The following is a 16,859-nucleotide window of genomic DNA, read 5'->3' as shown; positions in this document are numbered from 1 at the left end:
GATACTACAGCAGGCCTTCTATTCTTGTTTTGAAACACTACCTCTGTCCTACAGTGGAAGTATTACTGCTGACAGATCACGATGATGGAACAAGAGCTGTAACACTTGAGCCGTTCATTTTGAGGACCAGAACCAAGATTCTTAAGAATCAACTGGACATTAATACTCTGCACTCCCTGAAAGTCAAGCACATGAACTGCTTCACATTTAACACAGCACTATGGGTTACCATTCTACAGCAGCACAYAGTAACAGCAAGAATGCAGGAAACAACAACAGCCTGCAAACTAGTCAAGAAGCTTCAAATAAGACTAAAATTTTAGTCCTTGAGGACGTGCCAATCACAGTCAAGAGAGGGAGCCTGGAGGAACTGGAATTAAGCCATTACCCTGCTAGCTTTATAACACCAAATTCCCTGCACTGGCCCAAGAGGTACTAAAAGATCACTGAGGACAGAAGGAGATTCATCTAAAGAAATTCAGGATATGGGAAAGATACTGTATGAGGGATGGAGAGCAAGCTCTCCGCAACTGCTAGTTGCACTAAGTATTTTAGTAACAAACTTTTTCTCACCTTGGATTACTACAAAATTCCGAGAGAGAACACAAAGCCTAGATGGGAGCACAAAAGATGCTTGATTCTATGTTTCTAGCAAGTACCGTAGTTTTAACTCAGAGTCCAGTTCAGAGACTTTAGCAGCAAATAGCCACTCAAAACATACCTCAGGTGTTTTTTTTTTTTTAAAAAAAAAGGAGGATGGTGAAGCAATGTATTGCAAGAATAAAGCAAGGAAATCTATACAATAAGTGGAGAATTTTGGCACCTGGGAAGACTTAGACTCTGCACATATCTCCTACGAAGGGTCTTCAGTAAGAAAAAGGTGCACCCAACTCTGCATGCTTTCACTGCTGATGTATTTTCCGGACATTCTGGACCATCAAAACTCTTCTACAAACCAGGTTAACAGAAAATCCTGACACAATTACAACCAAAAACCCAGACTGCTAATTCAAGCCAGATGTCTTCTCTGATATAGCTGACAAGAAAGCAGTAAGCATACACACACACAAGCATACCAAATTGTATAAAATCAAATACAAAGCAGGCACTGTCTGTACTGCACTGACAGCAGCACAGAAACAGCTACATTTAAGACAGAAGAGGTCTGTAAGGCTATTATGGGATTCTGCACAGTTTGGTACCTCAAGCACCTTCTGCTCCTAAATACAAGCCACCCTGCTTGTCTTTCAGGCTCTGTGAATGGCAGCTCAYGGAAGCGAGTCAGCTAAGGGAACCACGTCCAGTGCCATGTCCCTGCAGGTAGAAGCAGCAGCAAAAAAGGGGCTGACAACAAATGTCCTGTACATCTGAGGCTGAGCAGTTTATCTACCTCTGATATGTGCTCTGCTGTCCTATGGAAATAGAGAAGACTTGAAGCACAGTGCTGAAAAACTACCTTGTGAACAGAAAGGCATTTTTCCAAACTAGAGAGAGTCCTGATAAACACAAAAATTTTGTTTTGTATTCACGACTAATAACCAAGAGCCAGAAGGCAGCCATCTGTCCTGTAACTCACACATTCCTGCAAGCCACAATCCTCACACAAGCCTGCAAAAGGACAGTACCTAGTGAGAAATATTATGAAAATGTTACAAAGCACAGAGCAGATGAAATTCACAAAGAAACTTGCATACTAGGATTTCCTAAAGCTAAGAATGCTAGCTTTGAACAGGCACGTGCTCTATATTAGACTAAGTATAACAATAGCAATAGAGGATTTATTTGATGAAAAATCTCTAGGAAAAAAAAAAAGGAATTGCAATGGTATTAACTGGCAAGAACCTTAACAAGTGATACTTGGTATAACACAGTCAGGAACTCTAATCACAAATCTTATTTTAAAAAGCTATATAAAAATGTCATAGATTTGAAGAATAGACAAAGAATGACATGGTAAAGACATTCCCATACACACAYTTCAGAGGCTTGCAAACATCCCATTTGTGTGTCAGAATCACTATGTGAAAGAAGGCAGCAGCAAAGAACTGTCTTGAACTCTTAAGTCCAAAGTCTCTCTGTGATGGTAGCATGTTATCAGTCTTTTCCTTTTTAATAAGCATGCCTTTAAGAACTCTTTGTGCACTTAAGAATCAGCTTTTTACACAATTCTTAACAGAAATGCCAATTTTGTCTACTCTTTCATCCTCAACTTCACCAGCCTCAAAATCACATTTCCTCTTTCTTTCTTTATACAAAGAAGATCAAAATCAATCATTTAAACAGATCTGCAGCTTCTTTTCCTTTAATGAAGCTAGATAAAGCATTGGTTTTTGTCTTCCCAGTTCTAAAGCTTCAATATTTCAGTTTAATTTAAAATCTTGTGCCTGGATTAGAAAATATTTTTGAAGGGGTTGGGAAGGAAAAACACAACCACACAGCACCAAAAAAACTTGAAAACCGAAACATTTGGTTTTCTTGATTGGATGAGTCAAATTTCAATATTGTCAAATCAAAATACTCTAGCATATAGTTTTATATATATAGTGTATATATATAGTATAGTGTATATATACTATATATAGTATAGTGTATATATACTATATATAGTATAGTGTATATATACTATATATAGTATAGTTTTAGCCTTGTAAACAACTCTTTCACAAACACATCAACTCTGTTATGAACTTTACATGATGATTCAAAAAAAATGCCTATATTAAGCACATGGATTTTTACCATGTCTTAACGACTTTTTAAAAATATTAAGCAAGTGATGGGACTTTCTGAGATCTACTACTTAACTTCACTAGCAGAGGCATCTTAAGCTTTACATGCTTGCCAATCTTTACAATGTCTCAATAATTCTTTAAAAATAAAATATCCCATCACTTGCATAATGAGATCTATTATTTAACTTCATCAGCAGATGCATCTCAAGATCTTCTCTTCACATGCTGACCAAATAGTATTTAGAAATTATGACCATTAGACTTATTCACCTTAATTCACCTTACATTACGATTGCTGCTTCTTGACCAAAAAAAAAAAAAGTTTATATAAAAGCATGACACTTGAAATAAAATGTCAAAATCATAAGTAAAAGGGAAAAAAATCCAACACATCTGGCCTCCATTTATTTATTATGCCTATCACATGAAAAGCGTTGAAAACAACCCTTACATCAYTTATCTTCTAAACTTCAGATAAGGAAAAATAATGAATTGAGAGGAATTTCCCATTGTAATTTTTAAGATGACTAACAGAGCATTTCTTCATAAAAAGGCCCAAAACCTTACACTTTCAATTTTATTTTAAAGACTAGGAAAGAGATGATGAGAGAAAGAGCAGTTTTCCTGAATTTTCCCAAGGGAGATTAAGCTACCAAAATTAAAGATACTCAAGCCAAACTGACTGAAACCAGGGAATACCTCTTTTAACCTTATGAAAACAAATGAATAGAAAGATCCTTCTTTCTAACACCCATGAAAAAAAAATCTGAAACTAACTTAATTGACTTGAGGATCAGAACTTCTATTACAGCTATTTAATGAGAAAACTGCAACGATATCAGTCCGTTTATATATCACACCTAAAATACACAGTATTGCCACAGAGAAGTACAGCCAGCTAACTGAAGCCGAGTTTAAAAATATCATCTAATTGAGTTTATGTAGTAGGCTAGGAATAGAAGAAAAGCTGATTTCTAAAAAATATATATATAAAGGTCTACTGCAGTTTCAATACACATATTCAAGCATTCTTCAGACAGAAAGAAAATCAGGGCAAGTACAGAAACACAGTGAGACAAAACTATATAAAAAAATACTTGTAAAGCACACAGATAATCTCTTAATTTTAAACTGCAGTTAGAAAAGAGTATTCAGACCTACTTTCTATATTCTACTGAAAACAGAATTCTCAGCATTCTCAGTTATGAAAGCTTAATATAGTAAATGTGAAAAATTTTCACTTATCTTATACATACCAATACAGAATACCACCACTCTTTCTGGTCTTCACAGAATCAACAATATTCCTTTTTGATACTCAATACTGCTTCCTTACGACCCAAGGTCAAAAAAAAAAAAAAAAAAAAAAAAAATCCCCCACCAAACTGAGAGCTATCAGCCTAATTACAGAGTACTATGACTGAACTCATGCTTCTAGTCGTATGACTTCAAACATAAGGGTTATTGACTTTCGCTTTCATGAAATATTTTAAGTTAGATCAGCTCTGATCTCAAAAATGCCATAACCACTAAGGCACAGCTGTGGCAGCTGAAAGGTTTTAGATTCCCAGCTGGCACTGAGGTATCCGCCTGTCTGCTGCAAAGACTTGCTCCCTTGATATGTAGCAACAGACCCCTAGTTTATCCCCATTCCCGCCCCCMAAAAAAATCACCCAATCACAACACACTAGGTCAGCAGTGAACTTGACTTGGATTTAAATTTACTAAGATAATCCGACTCCCTAATGCATTACAAAAAGCCCTGCTAGCAGTGTTAAAAAGTAGCTCTCCCACACAGGCAGAGCTTTAAGCAGCTAACTGAGTGGAATAAGATATTTTAGATTTCATAGTGGGGGCAGGAGCAGTAGAAACACCCCTCAAAATCCGAAAGCATAAACCTAGATTAAGTATAAAGATGAATATTAGCCAAAGGCTTAAAACTGATGGGTAAGCACTGTGCCTTAGTTGAAACAYGGTCAACACCTGTTCCCAGAGCTGCATTTGAATAATAGTGGCCAATACATGATAGGTATGGTAGCAGTTTTTAAACTAATGGGTCATTAACTAAAGCTGCAAGGACTGTGTCTAGGAAAGAAAAGAGGGAGAATTCCCTCAGCAAAAGATCATCTCATGAAAAACCACTTCTGATCCTTCTGTGACAGATTCAAAAGAGAACACCACAAATTCCTTAAGACAAGCAAAAGGTAAAGCCCAAAGACTTTTTGTCAAGGATCAGAAGAGTTGATACTGTAGGTTCCACTGGCRAAATGGTTCCCATTTACTTAATGTTCTCTGGAAGCATGCCTTCTCCCACCACTAATCTTCAAATTTAAAAGCAGTGAAGAATACACCAGCTAACGAGGAACTCACTCTCTTCACTCTCATTAGARATAAGAAACATTCAGTCACCTCAAAAAAAGCATTGTTGTTCCTGGTTATGTCCAGCAGATGTTGTTTGTAGAACTGTTAATACTTCAAGGCTGAGAAGTCGCTACAACAGCCTATCTGACAATTCTCTTTAGCAGCCACTTTAGGGTAGCAATGCAAGAAAGGATTGAAGCAATCTGTAATTATAGGTGGAGGTGGCTGTTGGCTCACCTTTGCCTTTAAGTAGCTACAAAGAGAAAAGTAGCACCTGTTTCTGCAGGAACAGCATCTCCACCTGCTACTGATTACCATTTTGGTCTCCACCAAGGGCTGGGAGGAGGAGAAGGAGAGGGAAGGAAGCAGGGGGGTGGGGGGGAAGCTGTGGAACTCGTTAACAAATTATCCTGTAAGATTTACTACTTGGTTTGTTTTTTGTTTTCACCTTAACAGGAAGGAGGTGGGGGCAGGGAAGGGGAGTTAAAGGCCCAGATACCCCCCAAAGTGAAATATGTACTGAAGCGCAAATGGTTTAGCATTTTTGAATGCATTCAAAGTTCCTTCATTTACATATTTTTCTCTCCATCTGTAAAACTTAGCTGGCTCACAACCAAATACAACTTCTAAAATTGTGCCTACTTTGTAAGGCTGTAGAAATGGAAGACAAATTTGTTGCAGGGTATTTCAGAAGAAAAGACAGGCTGTTTCTTTTGAGACGTTTCTTAAAATTAGGGAAAATAGATTAAATAATTTACTGTAAAGCTTCTCTCATTAACACAGTACAAAAGAAGGCCAGCGATCTTAAGCATACGTTATGCACCCATAAAGATAAAAACTGTTCACTGCTTCATACTTTTTTGTTGTTGTTGTGAGAAAAATATTGAGATTTTTGTAATTTTTTAATAACAGGAATATTCACAGTTCAAGCCCCTGAGTCTCCTCAAGTACTCTGCAGACTTACAAGCCTTAATTGGAAATCTTAAAAGATATTAAGTAGGTCTGTAGGGTGATGTGTTTATGCTATTTGATTGCCCTGTTATACTAATGCTCTTTGGAAATTTGCAGATTCACTTTTTCAGAACCAAAAAGTGATAAAGCTTGGGAGCACATGAAGAGCGAGTTTTTTTTGGTTGTGGTCTTTGTTTGTTTGTTTGGTCATGGTGGACTTTGGGTGGTTTGGGGTTGTGGGGGGAAGTGGRGTACACACATAGACAGAAAAAAAAATAGAAACCTCTGCAGAAGATCTACAGTAGATTAAGAACTACAGATAAACATCAAAATCCAACATCCAATCTCTCTGACAGAGAATACTAATTTGGAAATAAAGGTGGAATGTATTGAAACACAAACTTATCTTGCAGGTGAACAGGTATTTGAAATAACTGGCAGATTGTCAAATCATTAAGTCATCTTGGTAGCTTTATCTGCAATTTGAACAGCTGAAGTATTCCTCAAGTTAACTTACATTTTCACCATCTGAACTGAAAAATGTTTCTTCATTATACTATATTATGGTGTAAACACTGAACATGCAAGTTTAAGTACTTATTAACTTTTTAAAAGCAATTTATCAAAATCTATCAAAAAAGAGAAAAAAAAGTGCAAGTTTGAGATCTGTGCTTTAGGACAAAGCTTAACTTATGCACTATTCCTCCTTTCCCTCCCAAAGGGAACATGGGACGTATAGCTGTAACTAGAAAGCATAATAAAAAAGCCAAACAAAAAGAGAAAAAGCTCACCTAGCAAGCTTGAGGGGAAAGAATATACTAGACTCCCTGCCTAACATTTAAAATAATAATAGTAGTAATAAAGCTAATTTCCAGTTATTAATATTATAGTACATAGTATGTAGTTTTAAACACTTTTTCCTATCCATTTCCTGGCACACATATTCAGCATACTTTTTACATAATAKAAATATGTAACAATGCTCCATACACAAGCAGATTTGCAGCTACTTGAAATTCTCTGACTGGGATCCTTTCTATTATCAAGTAGCAGAAATCATCTGCCAACTTTGTCTTGTGCTTCTTGGCCCTAAGYGCAGCCATTATCTCAAAATTTTACTTTGTTTTCCACATTTTCACCTTTCAAAGCAGAAGAGACCTCTCTAAAGCAGAGCACATACAGAACACTACATACATTTTACTTTGCTTACCTGAATCTACATGAGCAGCTTTTGATAAACATAGTTCTTACAGATTACCTTTTATAAAGTATGCCTGACTAAGTAAATGCATTTTTAAAAACAATACAATATACATTAATACACCGTATGCAGAACGTTTATTACTACTAGGTAAAGATTTTTTAGGAAAGATATGCCAACAGTAAAGACAAGCACACAAAAGAAACTCCTTTCTACTAAATGCTATATAACTCAACGCTTTATACAGATGATGCAGAGAGATGAAAAGTCATTTGGCCTTAAAGTACACATCCCACACTCACTCCAGTTGGACACGGTCCCACGCTAGCCCAGGCACATGTTTTCCCAGAGCATTACTGCTTCCAAATGGGTTAGTTCAGTGTACTGAGCATGTTCACATTCACATCTATTTCCCAACTAAAGAGTCAAGAAATCACACTTAAAGTTGTTTACCAGTCTAATACATATGAACATATTGTACTCTACACAGTTAATTGCCCTATAGTATAGGAACAATTTTWGAAAATTTTATGGTACAACGTTCTTGGCTTTCTGAAAAAAAGGGCACTGAAGCATTGATAACTACCTGCTTTCAAATCTGTCATACCAAGGCTCTTCCCACTCAAGGAGCTGTTTTGCAAAGAAGCCTCTATGTTGCCAAGGGATACAGAACATAAAAGCCATAACAAATCCACTAAAAAGAAAGGCAAATGAAAACAAAAAGCATCAATACATCTGACATTTCAATAAGCATGATCTTATTTTGCCKTTACAAACTCTGTACCATGAATTCCAGATGTTCCACAAGCTGATTAAAGACTTGCAAATACTAAACCACAAATGATTATCAGATAGATACATATTTCTTGCAATGTTTTACTTCTCTATTCTACACAATTTAGCACCTAAAACATTCCAAGTTTTATTTTTAGACTCTGTTTTACCTAATTCAGCACTCTCAAGCGTGACACAGCACATTTATTATTCAGTGCTGAATATTTCATTACTAGCACTTGAAATTAAGCTTTTCCACTGACATACTTACAGCTGTTTATTAGGTGAGAAATGATACATAGTTGTCCCACCAGCTCCCCCTTTTCCCCATTTATAGACAGGTAGCAAAGATAATAAAAACGAACCCAGTCCATCCCTGGTTTTCACCTCGGCTGACCTACACCTCTTCATTTTATTAGGAGCCTCTAAGAGCAACTCTCTTGCCCGACTGAAACTTTAACAACCAAACCTGTGAGTCACCTTTTAGCACTGCCTACGTGAGGCTTCCTCCGTGGCCCCTAAAGCTTTCTAAGTCACAGAACCACTATATTTTTTCCTGAGAGCAGAAAGCAACTCCTGTTTAACGACAACTAAACGAAGTGGCAAACCATTCTTTAAAAGGTTTTCTGGCATGGCTTGGGGACTCCTGAGAAGTAGGTTACAGACTTCTCACCCATCCTCCCTAAAAGGCAAGGAGCTGTAGGCACCAAGAATAATAACCAAAAATATAACACCCCATTTCCCTATTTAAGTTTGGAGCARCCCCCGCCATGCACTATGTTTTTTTGAATAAAACTAAAAATGGAAATCTTCCCCCGTCACCACCGCTGTGCGTTTCTGTGTGTGTCGGGGGCTGATAAGGCCCAGGGTGGGAGCTGAGCGCAACGGCCGCTCCGGGCGCCGGTCGTGGGGAGGAGGTGCAGGCCCCCCCGCGCCGCGGCCTTGCTCGGCTGGGCCCGGCCCGGCCGCAGCGGGCGGGAGGGCGGGAGCGGAGGAGCGGGGCCCCCCGCCCGCTCTCACCTGTGCGCGTGGCGCCGCCTGCTGCTCCCCGCCGAGGCGCTCGCTCATCGTCCCGCGGCGGAGCCGGGCGGGGCGAGGCGGGACGCGCGGGCCCCGGCTCGGCCCCGGCCCAACGGTCGCCCCAGCACTGGCCCCGCCCCCTCGGCCCTGGGGCTAGGGGCGGGGCTTCCTGCCACGCACGCGCGCGCTGCTACTTCCGCTTCCGGCGGTTCGGGATTTATTCTCTTCCCCTTGGCGGGAGGAGTGTTATGCGTACGGTTCAATACTGCGGCGCTTCCTGCCTCGGGAAAGCGTCTCTAGGCAGCATGGCGGCCCCGGGTGAGTTTGGGCTGCGAAGTTTTTTTGGCTCCTGAGTTTTGGTTCTGGCCGCCACGCACGGAATTCGCTTGAGGGGAAAAAAGAAAAAAATCTATGGAAAGGAACCTCGCACGAATGGCAGGGCTCGCAGCCTGGTCACTTGGATCCACCAAAGGTCTCAAGCAGTTTATGTCCGCYGCCGGCCCTTACAGCCGCCGTTAACCCACAGCAGTCCGTTGCCGTTTGCCCCTCGCCGTTAACGGCTGCTAACGGCAAACGGGCGCGCATGCGCGGAGCGGCACTGCCGCGTCCCGGCTCGCCCCCCGCCTCGTGACGCGTCCGCGCGTTGCCAGGGTGAAGCGCCGCTGCGCGCGTAGGGCGTGTCTCGCCTCCCGCCAGCGGCCAATGGGAGCCGCGCTGGGGGGGCCCTCTGAGCCAATGGAGGGCGCGAGGGGGCGGGCGCGCGGCGGGCGTGGGGCTCTGGCTTGAGCGGGCGCTGCAGCGGCGGGCGCGGCGCGAGGTGAGCGAGCGCGGGTGTTGGTGCTGCCGCTCCGCGCGGCGGCGACGGCGAGACGGCCCGGGGGTAGGCGGCTCCTCTCAGCTCCCGCGGCGCTGCAGGGCTCCCCGGCCGCGCCTCTCGCCCTGCTGCTGCTCTGGCCGTGAGGGGGCGGCGGCCCGGCCCCGCTGAGGCAAGGGCAGCGGCCCGGCCTGCTGCGACGGCCTGCACCCGGCCTGGGGGTTTCCCTAGTGCCGTGGACTTGTCTCGCAGCGGTCGCGGTGCCTCAGCCCGCCAGCCTCTCTAATCCTCGGCCAGTAGAACGACCTTCTCACCCAGGGCTTGGAAAGCCTCTGCCCTGGCAGCATTGAAGTTCTTTCTCCAGGCTTGTGTTTCCTGTGCCACTGGTAAAAATAAGCAGGCTAACAAGGGCAGAGCTGTATTCAGACTTTGACTTAACTGTAGCCCACCTATGGGCTCCTGGCTGATAGGTTACCTTTGTGTGCAGCACTCAGCCCAAGTTACCTCCAGTACTCCTGCTTTAGCATTAGTACAGCAGAAATGGTTTAGTAGGTGATGAAGCAGTAGCAAGAGATCTTGATTCAAAGTACCTGAAGTGAAAATAAGATCTCAGCTAGTACATTTTACCATTGCTCAAAAGGTAATATTGATGTTAGTACAGTCCTATCACTTTTTTCCTTTCCTGGTAGTTAGGCCTAGTCATCTTTTACTCTTGTTTTCTGTGCAAGAGGTTATTTCAGCTCCCCTRGGCCTTGTTTTCCAATGTTATCAGTATTTTGGTCTGCTGCCGTGGCGTATGGGCTTTTTAGTTCTTGAACATCTTCACCAGAACTCTTTGGTGCTTGGTCATTCTTTGACTGACAAAAAGGTAAGTTTTAAATCAGTGAGACAAGCCTTGAGATGTGTGAGCATAATGTAATAAGGCCTTTTCTTGGAAGGAAGCAAGGCACAGCAAAGAATGAGCACTGTTAGTGCTCTTATGTGAGGTTTGCATGCAGAAAAGCAGAGAAACTTTTACTTTCTTTCAACTGAAAGTCCTCAGGGGATAAAGGTTTTTTACTCTGGAAAAGATGACCTATTAACCCAACAATTAATGTGTTGGTTTTTTTTTCTCATTTTAGTCCTTTTATGGCCAAATCTTTTCGCTATTTTGACACTCAGCTTTAGCTTTGAATGATACTCAGTATTTCCTTCAACATTTGGTAATTTCATCTTTTAAGCTTTTGTAGGTCTTTCATTATTAAGTTATTTATTAATATAATACTTTTAACACAACCAATTTTCAGGTAACTAATAGTGCTTCATCTCAAAAGCTTCTAGTCTAACTAGTCAGATATTACAGTAGAAACACTGATTTTCTCCATTTTCTAAGGACTGTTTTCTCTGTGACATGAAAAAATCATTAAAAATTAAGTCATACTTTTTGTATTAAATAATAATTCTACCCTGRATTTGAAATTTCCTGAATTTAGTCTGTTTTTTGGTTCATTTGAGTGACAAATTAAGAATAAATATATAGATGTTTTTTCCATTTCTACCATAGGAGTGGGAAAAAATACCCAAGTATAAAGCTGAATGAAAGTTTGCTAACCAAATGCTGCTACCATCAAGGTGAAAACTTTTTTTGTTTTGCAGTGCGGTTGTTGTCTACACTAAGCCAGCCAACCAAAACTAAAGATGAGATTAAGAGTAGATGATTTACAAAAAAGATACTAAGCATGTAGTGTTGTCAGAGAGATAAACAGATTGACATTTTAAGATATTTTAAGACATTTAAATGTTACGTGAATGACAGGTGGGAAGACTAAGCACAGCTAACTATATTTGTTGTGTGTTTTCTCTTAGTGCTCAAGTAAGGATGCCTTAAGCAGATAACTATGGATAAATATATTAAAGTGCAGAAGATTGGTGAAGGATCCTTTGGGAAAGCAATTCTTGTCAAAGCAAAAGAAAATGGCCAGCAGTACGTTATTAAAGAAATWAACATCTCTAARGTGAGYGAYTACTGTCATTAATTACTGATCTTTTTTGTTGTTTTGTTATTTGTTGATATTTCTGATCTCAAAAATCGCTGTTTTTCTTCTAAAGATGTCAAATAAGGAGAGAGAAGAATCAAGGAGAGAAGTTGCTGTATTGGCTAACATGAAACATCCAAATATAGTCCTGTACAGGGAGTCATTTGAAGGTAAAATAATARAGTGGAACTTGAAATAATAGTAATAAGTGACTAGCTTTGTGTTATTAATTGCATATAGTTTAAAAAACACTTAATTTTTAAATTTAAAATTAATTATTTTTTCATTAATGATTTTCACCTCCTTTTATTACTGTCCTCATTTCTTTCTGATTGCTTTTGAAAGAAACATACTTGTCTCTTCCTTATGTCATTTTTATTTTGGTTGATGCCAAAGTGAAAGGGTTACCTTTTTTGTTTCTACACGRTATACATGATTGTAAAAGGTAGAAAAATGGATTGCTACAAGTTTGCTTTACAAAGCTATGAAGGAAGGAGCAATTTAACTCAAAACKGAAAGAGCAATTTGGAAAAACATGTTTCAGTGGCATCCTTAGAAAGGAGGTGATTAACCAGTGGCCCAGAGTTCTCTCCTAGCTATCATTTCTTTCAGTGATAGTGTGAGAGTYGTGATAACTAAGGAATTTAGGAGAAAGATTTCACATAACTTCTTACAGTGAATGTTGTGGGAAATAATGAAAAGAGGTAAAACCTAGAAGTTTCGTTGTGTAGAATTAAAGACAGTATCTAAAAACTTAAATATTTGAAATTCATGAAGAAACTCTTTTGTTTTTCTGCTAACTTTAATGCCTTTTAGAGCATATGTTTTTAGATTAATGAGCAAAAATAAAAACCCAAAACAGAAGATTAATTGTTGCTTTTTATAAATCCACACAATTCACTTTTCTTTACTAGAGGCCTGTTCTTTAAATCTGATATACTTCATGAAGTATATTGTGTAATGCCCAGTTCTTGAGATTTCATACTGCATTTTACTGAAGCACATTGACTTTGAACATACTGTTTTGTTTCAAAGGTAGGTCTGTTATCCTAGGATAACATTTCAAAATAATTTCAATTGTAAAACTTAAGCAACCTACGAAGTATTCTAACCTCAAATGAGCAGTTATGTCGTTGATGTTTTGGAAGACAAATTTCAGAAACATTTTTGTGGAAATGAAATTTAAGTGACTTGGAGGCCTTAATTATTTTTGGCTCTTATGGCTAAAGTTTCACAGTCATAAGAAGTATTTGGGAGGAGTTTTCCTTGTGAGTGGCATGGGATCATGTGTACTTATTCACCTTTTTTCAAAATGACATGTAGTCTGTGAATACTGTCATTCTTGTATTTTACTAGCCTATTTGAGTTGCTGTTCATAAGATGTTAGAGTTTTCATCAATATGCCTTTAATTTGCTATTTGTTTTTACTTCATCTCTTTTCTCACCAGCAATYGAAAGGATTATATTGGGGAGCAAAACTTTAACTTGATATAAATGCATTCTGTTTTCTTAAACTGATTTTGGATGTCTCATACACTGTCCTTCAAAATGAAGCAATTCTGTTTTCTATATGTTGTCACCTCCTGGAAGCTTTCTTGTTGTTTCTCAGTGTCTAGAATGAACTCTGTCTGGTGYGACAACCAGTATTTGCTGTATTCTTGCACTATTTATGTGTATATTGTCCAAGTAAAACTGCAAGAATTAATTAGGTGGATGCAATTACTTGATTTAGAACTGTTATCTCTTTTTAGGGCTAGGTAATCTATGAATGTGTAAAATAGCAAGTAGGATGGAGAACATATTTTACACTGCATTCATAAAGTGACATCTTCAATTTCATATTGGTCTGGCACCTCACTCTGGGGCAATGGTTTAGTAGGTATGACTTTTCCCTTTTAATCCTTATAATCAAAGAAGGGAAACATATATTGTGAAACTCAAAGCAAATGCCACTTTTTCTTGAAGTTTGGAAGAGGGAAAAATAAAGGATATCTGAAGCTGCACAATGAAAAGTGTGGTTTGGGTTTTTTTGTTTTATTTTTCAATGATTTTCTTGGTGGTTCATGTTGAGACAAGCATTGTTAAGATACTCAGAAACATAGTAGAGAGGTATTATTATTATTATTATTATTATTATTATTATTATTATTATTATTGGCTTTGCTTTACAGAAAATGGCTGTCTCTACATAGTGATGGACTACTGTGAAGGAGGAGACCTGTTTAAAAAAATAAATGCCCAGAAAGGAATCCTGTTTTCTGAGGATCAGGTAACAGGAAACTGCTGCCGTAGTTTTTTTTTTTCCAGCACATGCTTTAAAGAATTTTTTGTTCAATTTTGCAGATAAAGTTCCTTAAGATGTGTAGAATGTTCCCAAGTTGTCATTCTTGTTGCCACCAATAATGGCTGGTATTAATTTAGTCGTTATTGCAGTAATGGCTAAAAACTTGGCCTGAAATCCAGGCTATGTTAATTAGGATTTTGTCTGTGTAGATAAGACACTTCTTGAAACTAAGCCAAATCTGATTAATGAAGATTATTAATGGGATGGAAAGACTATACAATCTTATGTTATGGCAGATTTTTAATTTGTAGTATTGCTTTTTTTTTTTTCTTTTTAATTCCAGGTATAAAAACCCATACTCTGCAAATAGAGTAATATGAAACTTACTTGCAGATGTTTCTTTTTAAGTAGGGGGAAAAAAGATATTTTGTCAGAAGTATGCATTTGATTTTTTCTTSTTCATAATATGTGTTATAAAATCATTTATACTGTGAGGCAGTCTGGATCAATTGAGATGRTTTTGTGTACATATTCAATCAGAGAAAGTACAAATAGGTTATGTAAGATTCAATTTTTTGTTTGGGAYTGAGATATGTTTCTTAGTCTATGAATAGTTTCAGTGGTTTTGCATTTGTATGCAGTTAGGAGTGCACCAGAATCTCAATTTATGTGTGGCTAGGATGGGTTATGACTGTTTTAGGTCTGTGGTTCCTCTTCAGAGTAGGATAAGTGATGAAAGTTTTTTCTGGATGTAGTTTGTATAACTTCATTTCATAATTTGGACTCACATCTACAAGAACTTAAAATAGAAAAATGAAAACTATACCTTGCATTTGAATGTAATTTTGATATGTATGTATTTGAGAGTTGTGAAATTGAAGCAGCTGTTTTACATGGAAGAGTTTTTGCTTTTAGTATCTTAATATTTTGTGACTTTCACGGATTCACAATTATGTTGATTTTATTGTCCTGGATATAGTCTTCTGTGTGAATGCTGTTGTTTGTTGCTTTTGTACTTGAAATCTGCTTTGTACTATTTTTTCTTTTAAAAGTGAAATAAATACAAGAAGCATTTCTGTAGGCTAAGCATCAGTATGGCTTTTTAAGATTCTTATTTCATTAGCTAGTTGATTACAAAAAGACTTTGCATTGCTTACAGGAGAAGTAAGTACAGTCTTATGGGTATAAGTTCCATGTCTTAAGTATTTAGGCCAATCAGATYCATATTGCATTATCTTTGTCATCTTCATAGTGTGTGGTTGAACCTAGTAGTATCAGATATTAAATAATACCTGCAAAGTTAATGTGTATCTTTCATTGATACTCCTGGATTCTCTCAAAGGAGAAGTTTTTGTTATAGCAATAGTAGTGCTACATTCTTGATATATCTAGGATAACTCCAAAGTTAGGTTTGAGGGAAGAGGATAACACTTTGAGATATCATTGTAAGACTTGAYGAAATTCTGAGGAAAAATGACTTGAAAAGCTTTCAAATAAATTCATATATTGATAATGCATAATCTCTTTTGCATTTAGATTCTGGATTGGTTTGTACAAATTTGTTTGGCCCTAAAACATATACATGATAGAAAAATATTGCATCGGGACATAAAGTCACAGGTATGCTGATGTGTGTGTGTTATTAATTTGCTTCCAAGGTGGTTATGTCTTATCTTGATAGTATCATCTGAGAAATTATGGAGATATTTGGAATGCATCTTTTTATATAAATACTTTTAATTTTTGTWACATTTTATTTGTAGTTTTTCAGGCCTAGTTTATGTGATATTTTTAACGAACATGAGGCAAGCTGTTCTAGTATTACTTATGGCCTTTTGTCCCACAGTTAATTATATTTTATAATTTACTTTTTTTTTCTATSCCAGTTTTGATAAAGTGGGAATAGAGTAGACCTCCTATTTCCCAGTAGTCAATCACATTAATGGAAACTTTAGATTGACAAATGGTAGAAAACTTTATTTTTTACGAAACATATTGAGAACAAAAAGCATGCAACTGTATGAATGTTTTAAATAACAGACTTTTTAAAATTTCTACACCAAGAATATTTTTTTGACCAAAGACGGGACAGTACAGCTGGGAGACTTTGGAATTGCCAGAGTTCTTAACAGGTAACTGCTTTTTGCTGCTGGYTTCTCAGAATTAATCTACTCAGCTTTGCTGTAGGAAAACATAATGCGTGTTCACCATGTGGCTTAACTAGTTACCGTTCTTTTTTACTTAGTACCGTAGAACTGGCTCGCACGTGCATTGGAACACCGTACTACTTGTCACCTGAAATATGTCAGAACAAGCCTTACAACAATAAAAGGTACTGATAAGCGTTTGATTAAGTATTTTAGGGAAGGAGGAGGGAGGATGTTCCTTCAAAATCTCAATCTGTTCTCCTCATATGACAGTAAATGGCCTATAGTTCACACTTTATTCCTGGGTAAGGATTATTTGGCTGTACAAATGCTATCTCAGCAAGTTGATGTGGTCCAGAGCAATGTATTTGGGAGGTTTTTTGCTTAGTGCTTTGAGTGCTAGGTTTAGCCATATTGTTGTTTATGGCTCTACTTTAGTTTCTCTCCACACCACTTCTGCTGCCCTTAATTTATGCAGTATGAATATGAATGCTAAGAATAAAAAAAGGCAAATATACTAATTGGATTCTCTAAGCATGTGCAGAGAGATGTGTAAATTC

The 16,859-nt window shown here is 38.3% G+C and overlaps 2 protein-coding genes across 6 annotated transcripts in view; one reads left to right on the top strand and one right to left on the bottom strand.

Annotated features, from left to right (window-relative positions):
- The window catches only part of CLCN3 (chloride voltage-gated channel 3), a 53,319-nt gene extending 44,232 nt beyond the window's left edge, over window positions 1-9,087 (bottom strand). Inside the window, exon 1 of one of the 2 annotated variants that reach the window (XM_026048644.1) lies at window positions 9,040-9,087. The gene's annotated coding sequence lies outside the window, so the exon portion shown is untranslated. The remainder of the gene's footprint in view (window positions 1-9,039) is intronic. The other variant, XM_026048646.1, reaches the window with a different exon arrangement.
- Window positions 9,088-10,590: 1,503 nt separating this feature from the next.
- The window catches only part of NEK1 (NIMA related kinase 1), a 37,647-nt gene continuing 31,378 nt past the window's right edge, over window positions 10,591-16,859 (top strand). For 3 of the 4 annotated variants that reach the window (XM_026048674.1, XM_026048672.1, XM_026048673.1), the window contains exons 1-5: window positions 11,948-12,038; window positions 14,040-14,137; window positions 15,689-15,772; window positions 16,217-16,284; window positions 16,398-16,484. In XM_026048674.1, the coding sequence (XP_025904459.1) occupies window positions 11,996-12,038; window positions 14,040-14,137; window positions 15,689-15,772; window positions 16,217-16,284; window positions 16,398-16,484 (380 nt within the window). In that variant the 5' untranslated portion in view covers window positions 11,948-11,995. Of the gene's footprint in view, window positions 10,722-11,698; window positions 11,848-11,941; window positions 12,039-14,039; window positions 14,138-15,688; window positions 15,773-16,216; window positions 16,285-16,397; window positions 16,485-16,859 lie in introns of those variants that run through there. The other variant, XM_026048675.1, reaches the window with a different exon arrangement.

Source organism: Nothoprocta perdicaria, unplaced genomic scaffold (assembly GCF_003342845.1).
Source record: "Nothoprocta perdicaria isolate Ctin4 unplaced genomic scaffold, notPer1 scaffold_56, whole genome shotgun sequence".
Taxonomy (NCBI): domain Eukaryota; kingdom Metazoa; phylum Chordata; class Aves; order Tinamiformes; family Tinamidae; genus Nothoprocta; species Nothoprocta perdicaria.
Note: the sequence above shows the minus strand (reverse complement) of the source record. Positions and strands in the feature narration are given on the sequence as shown.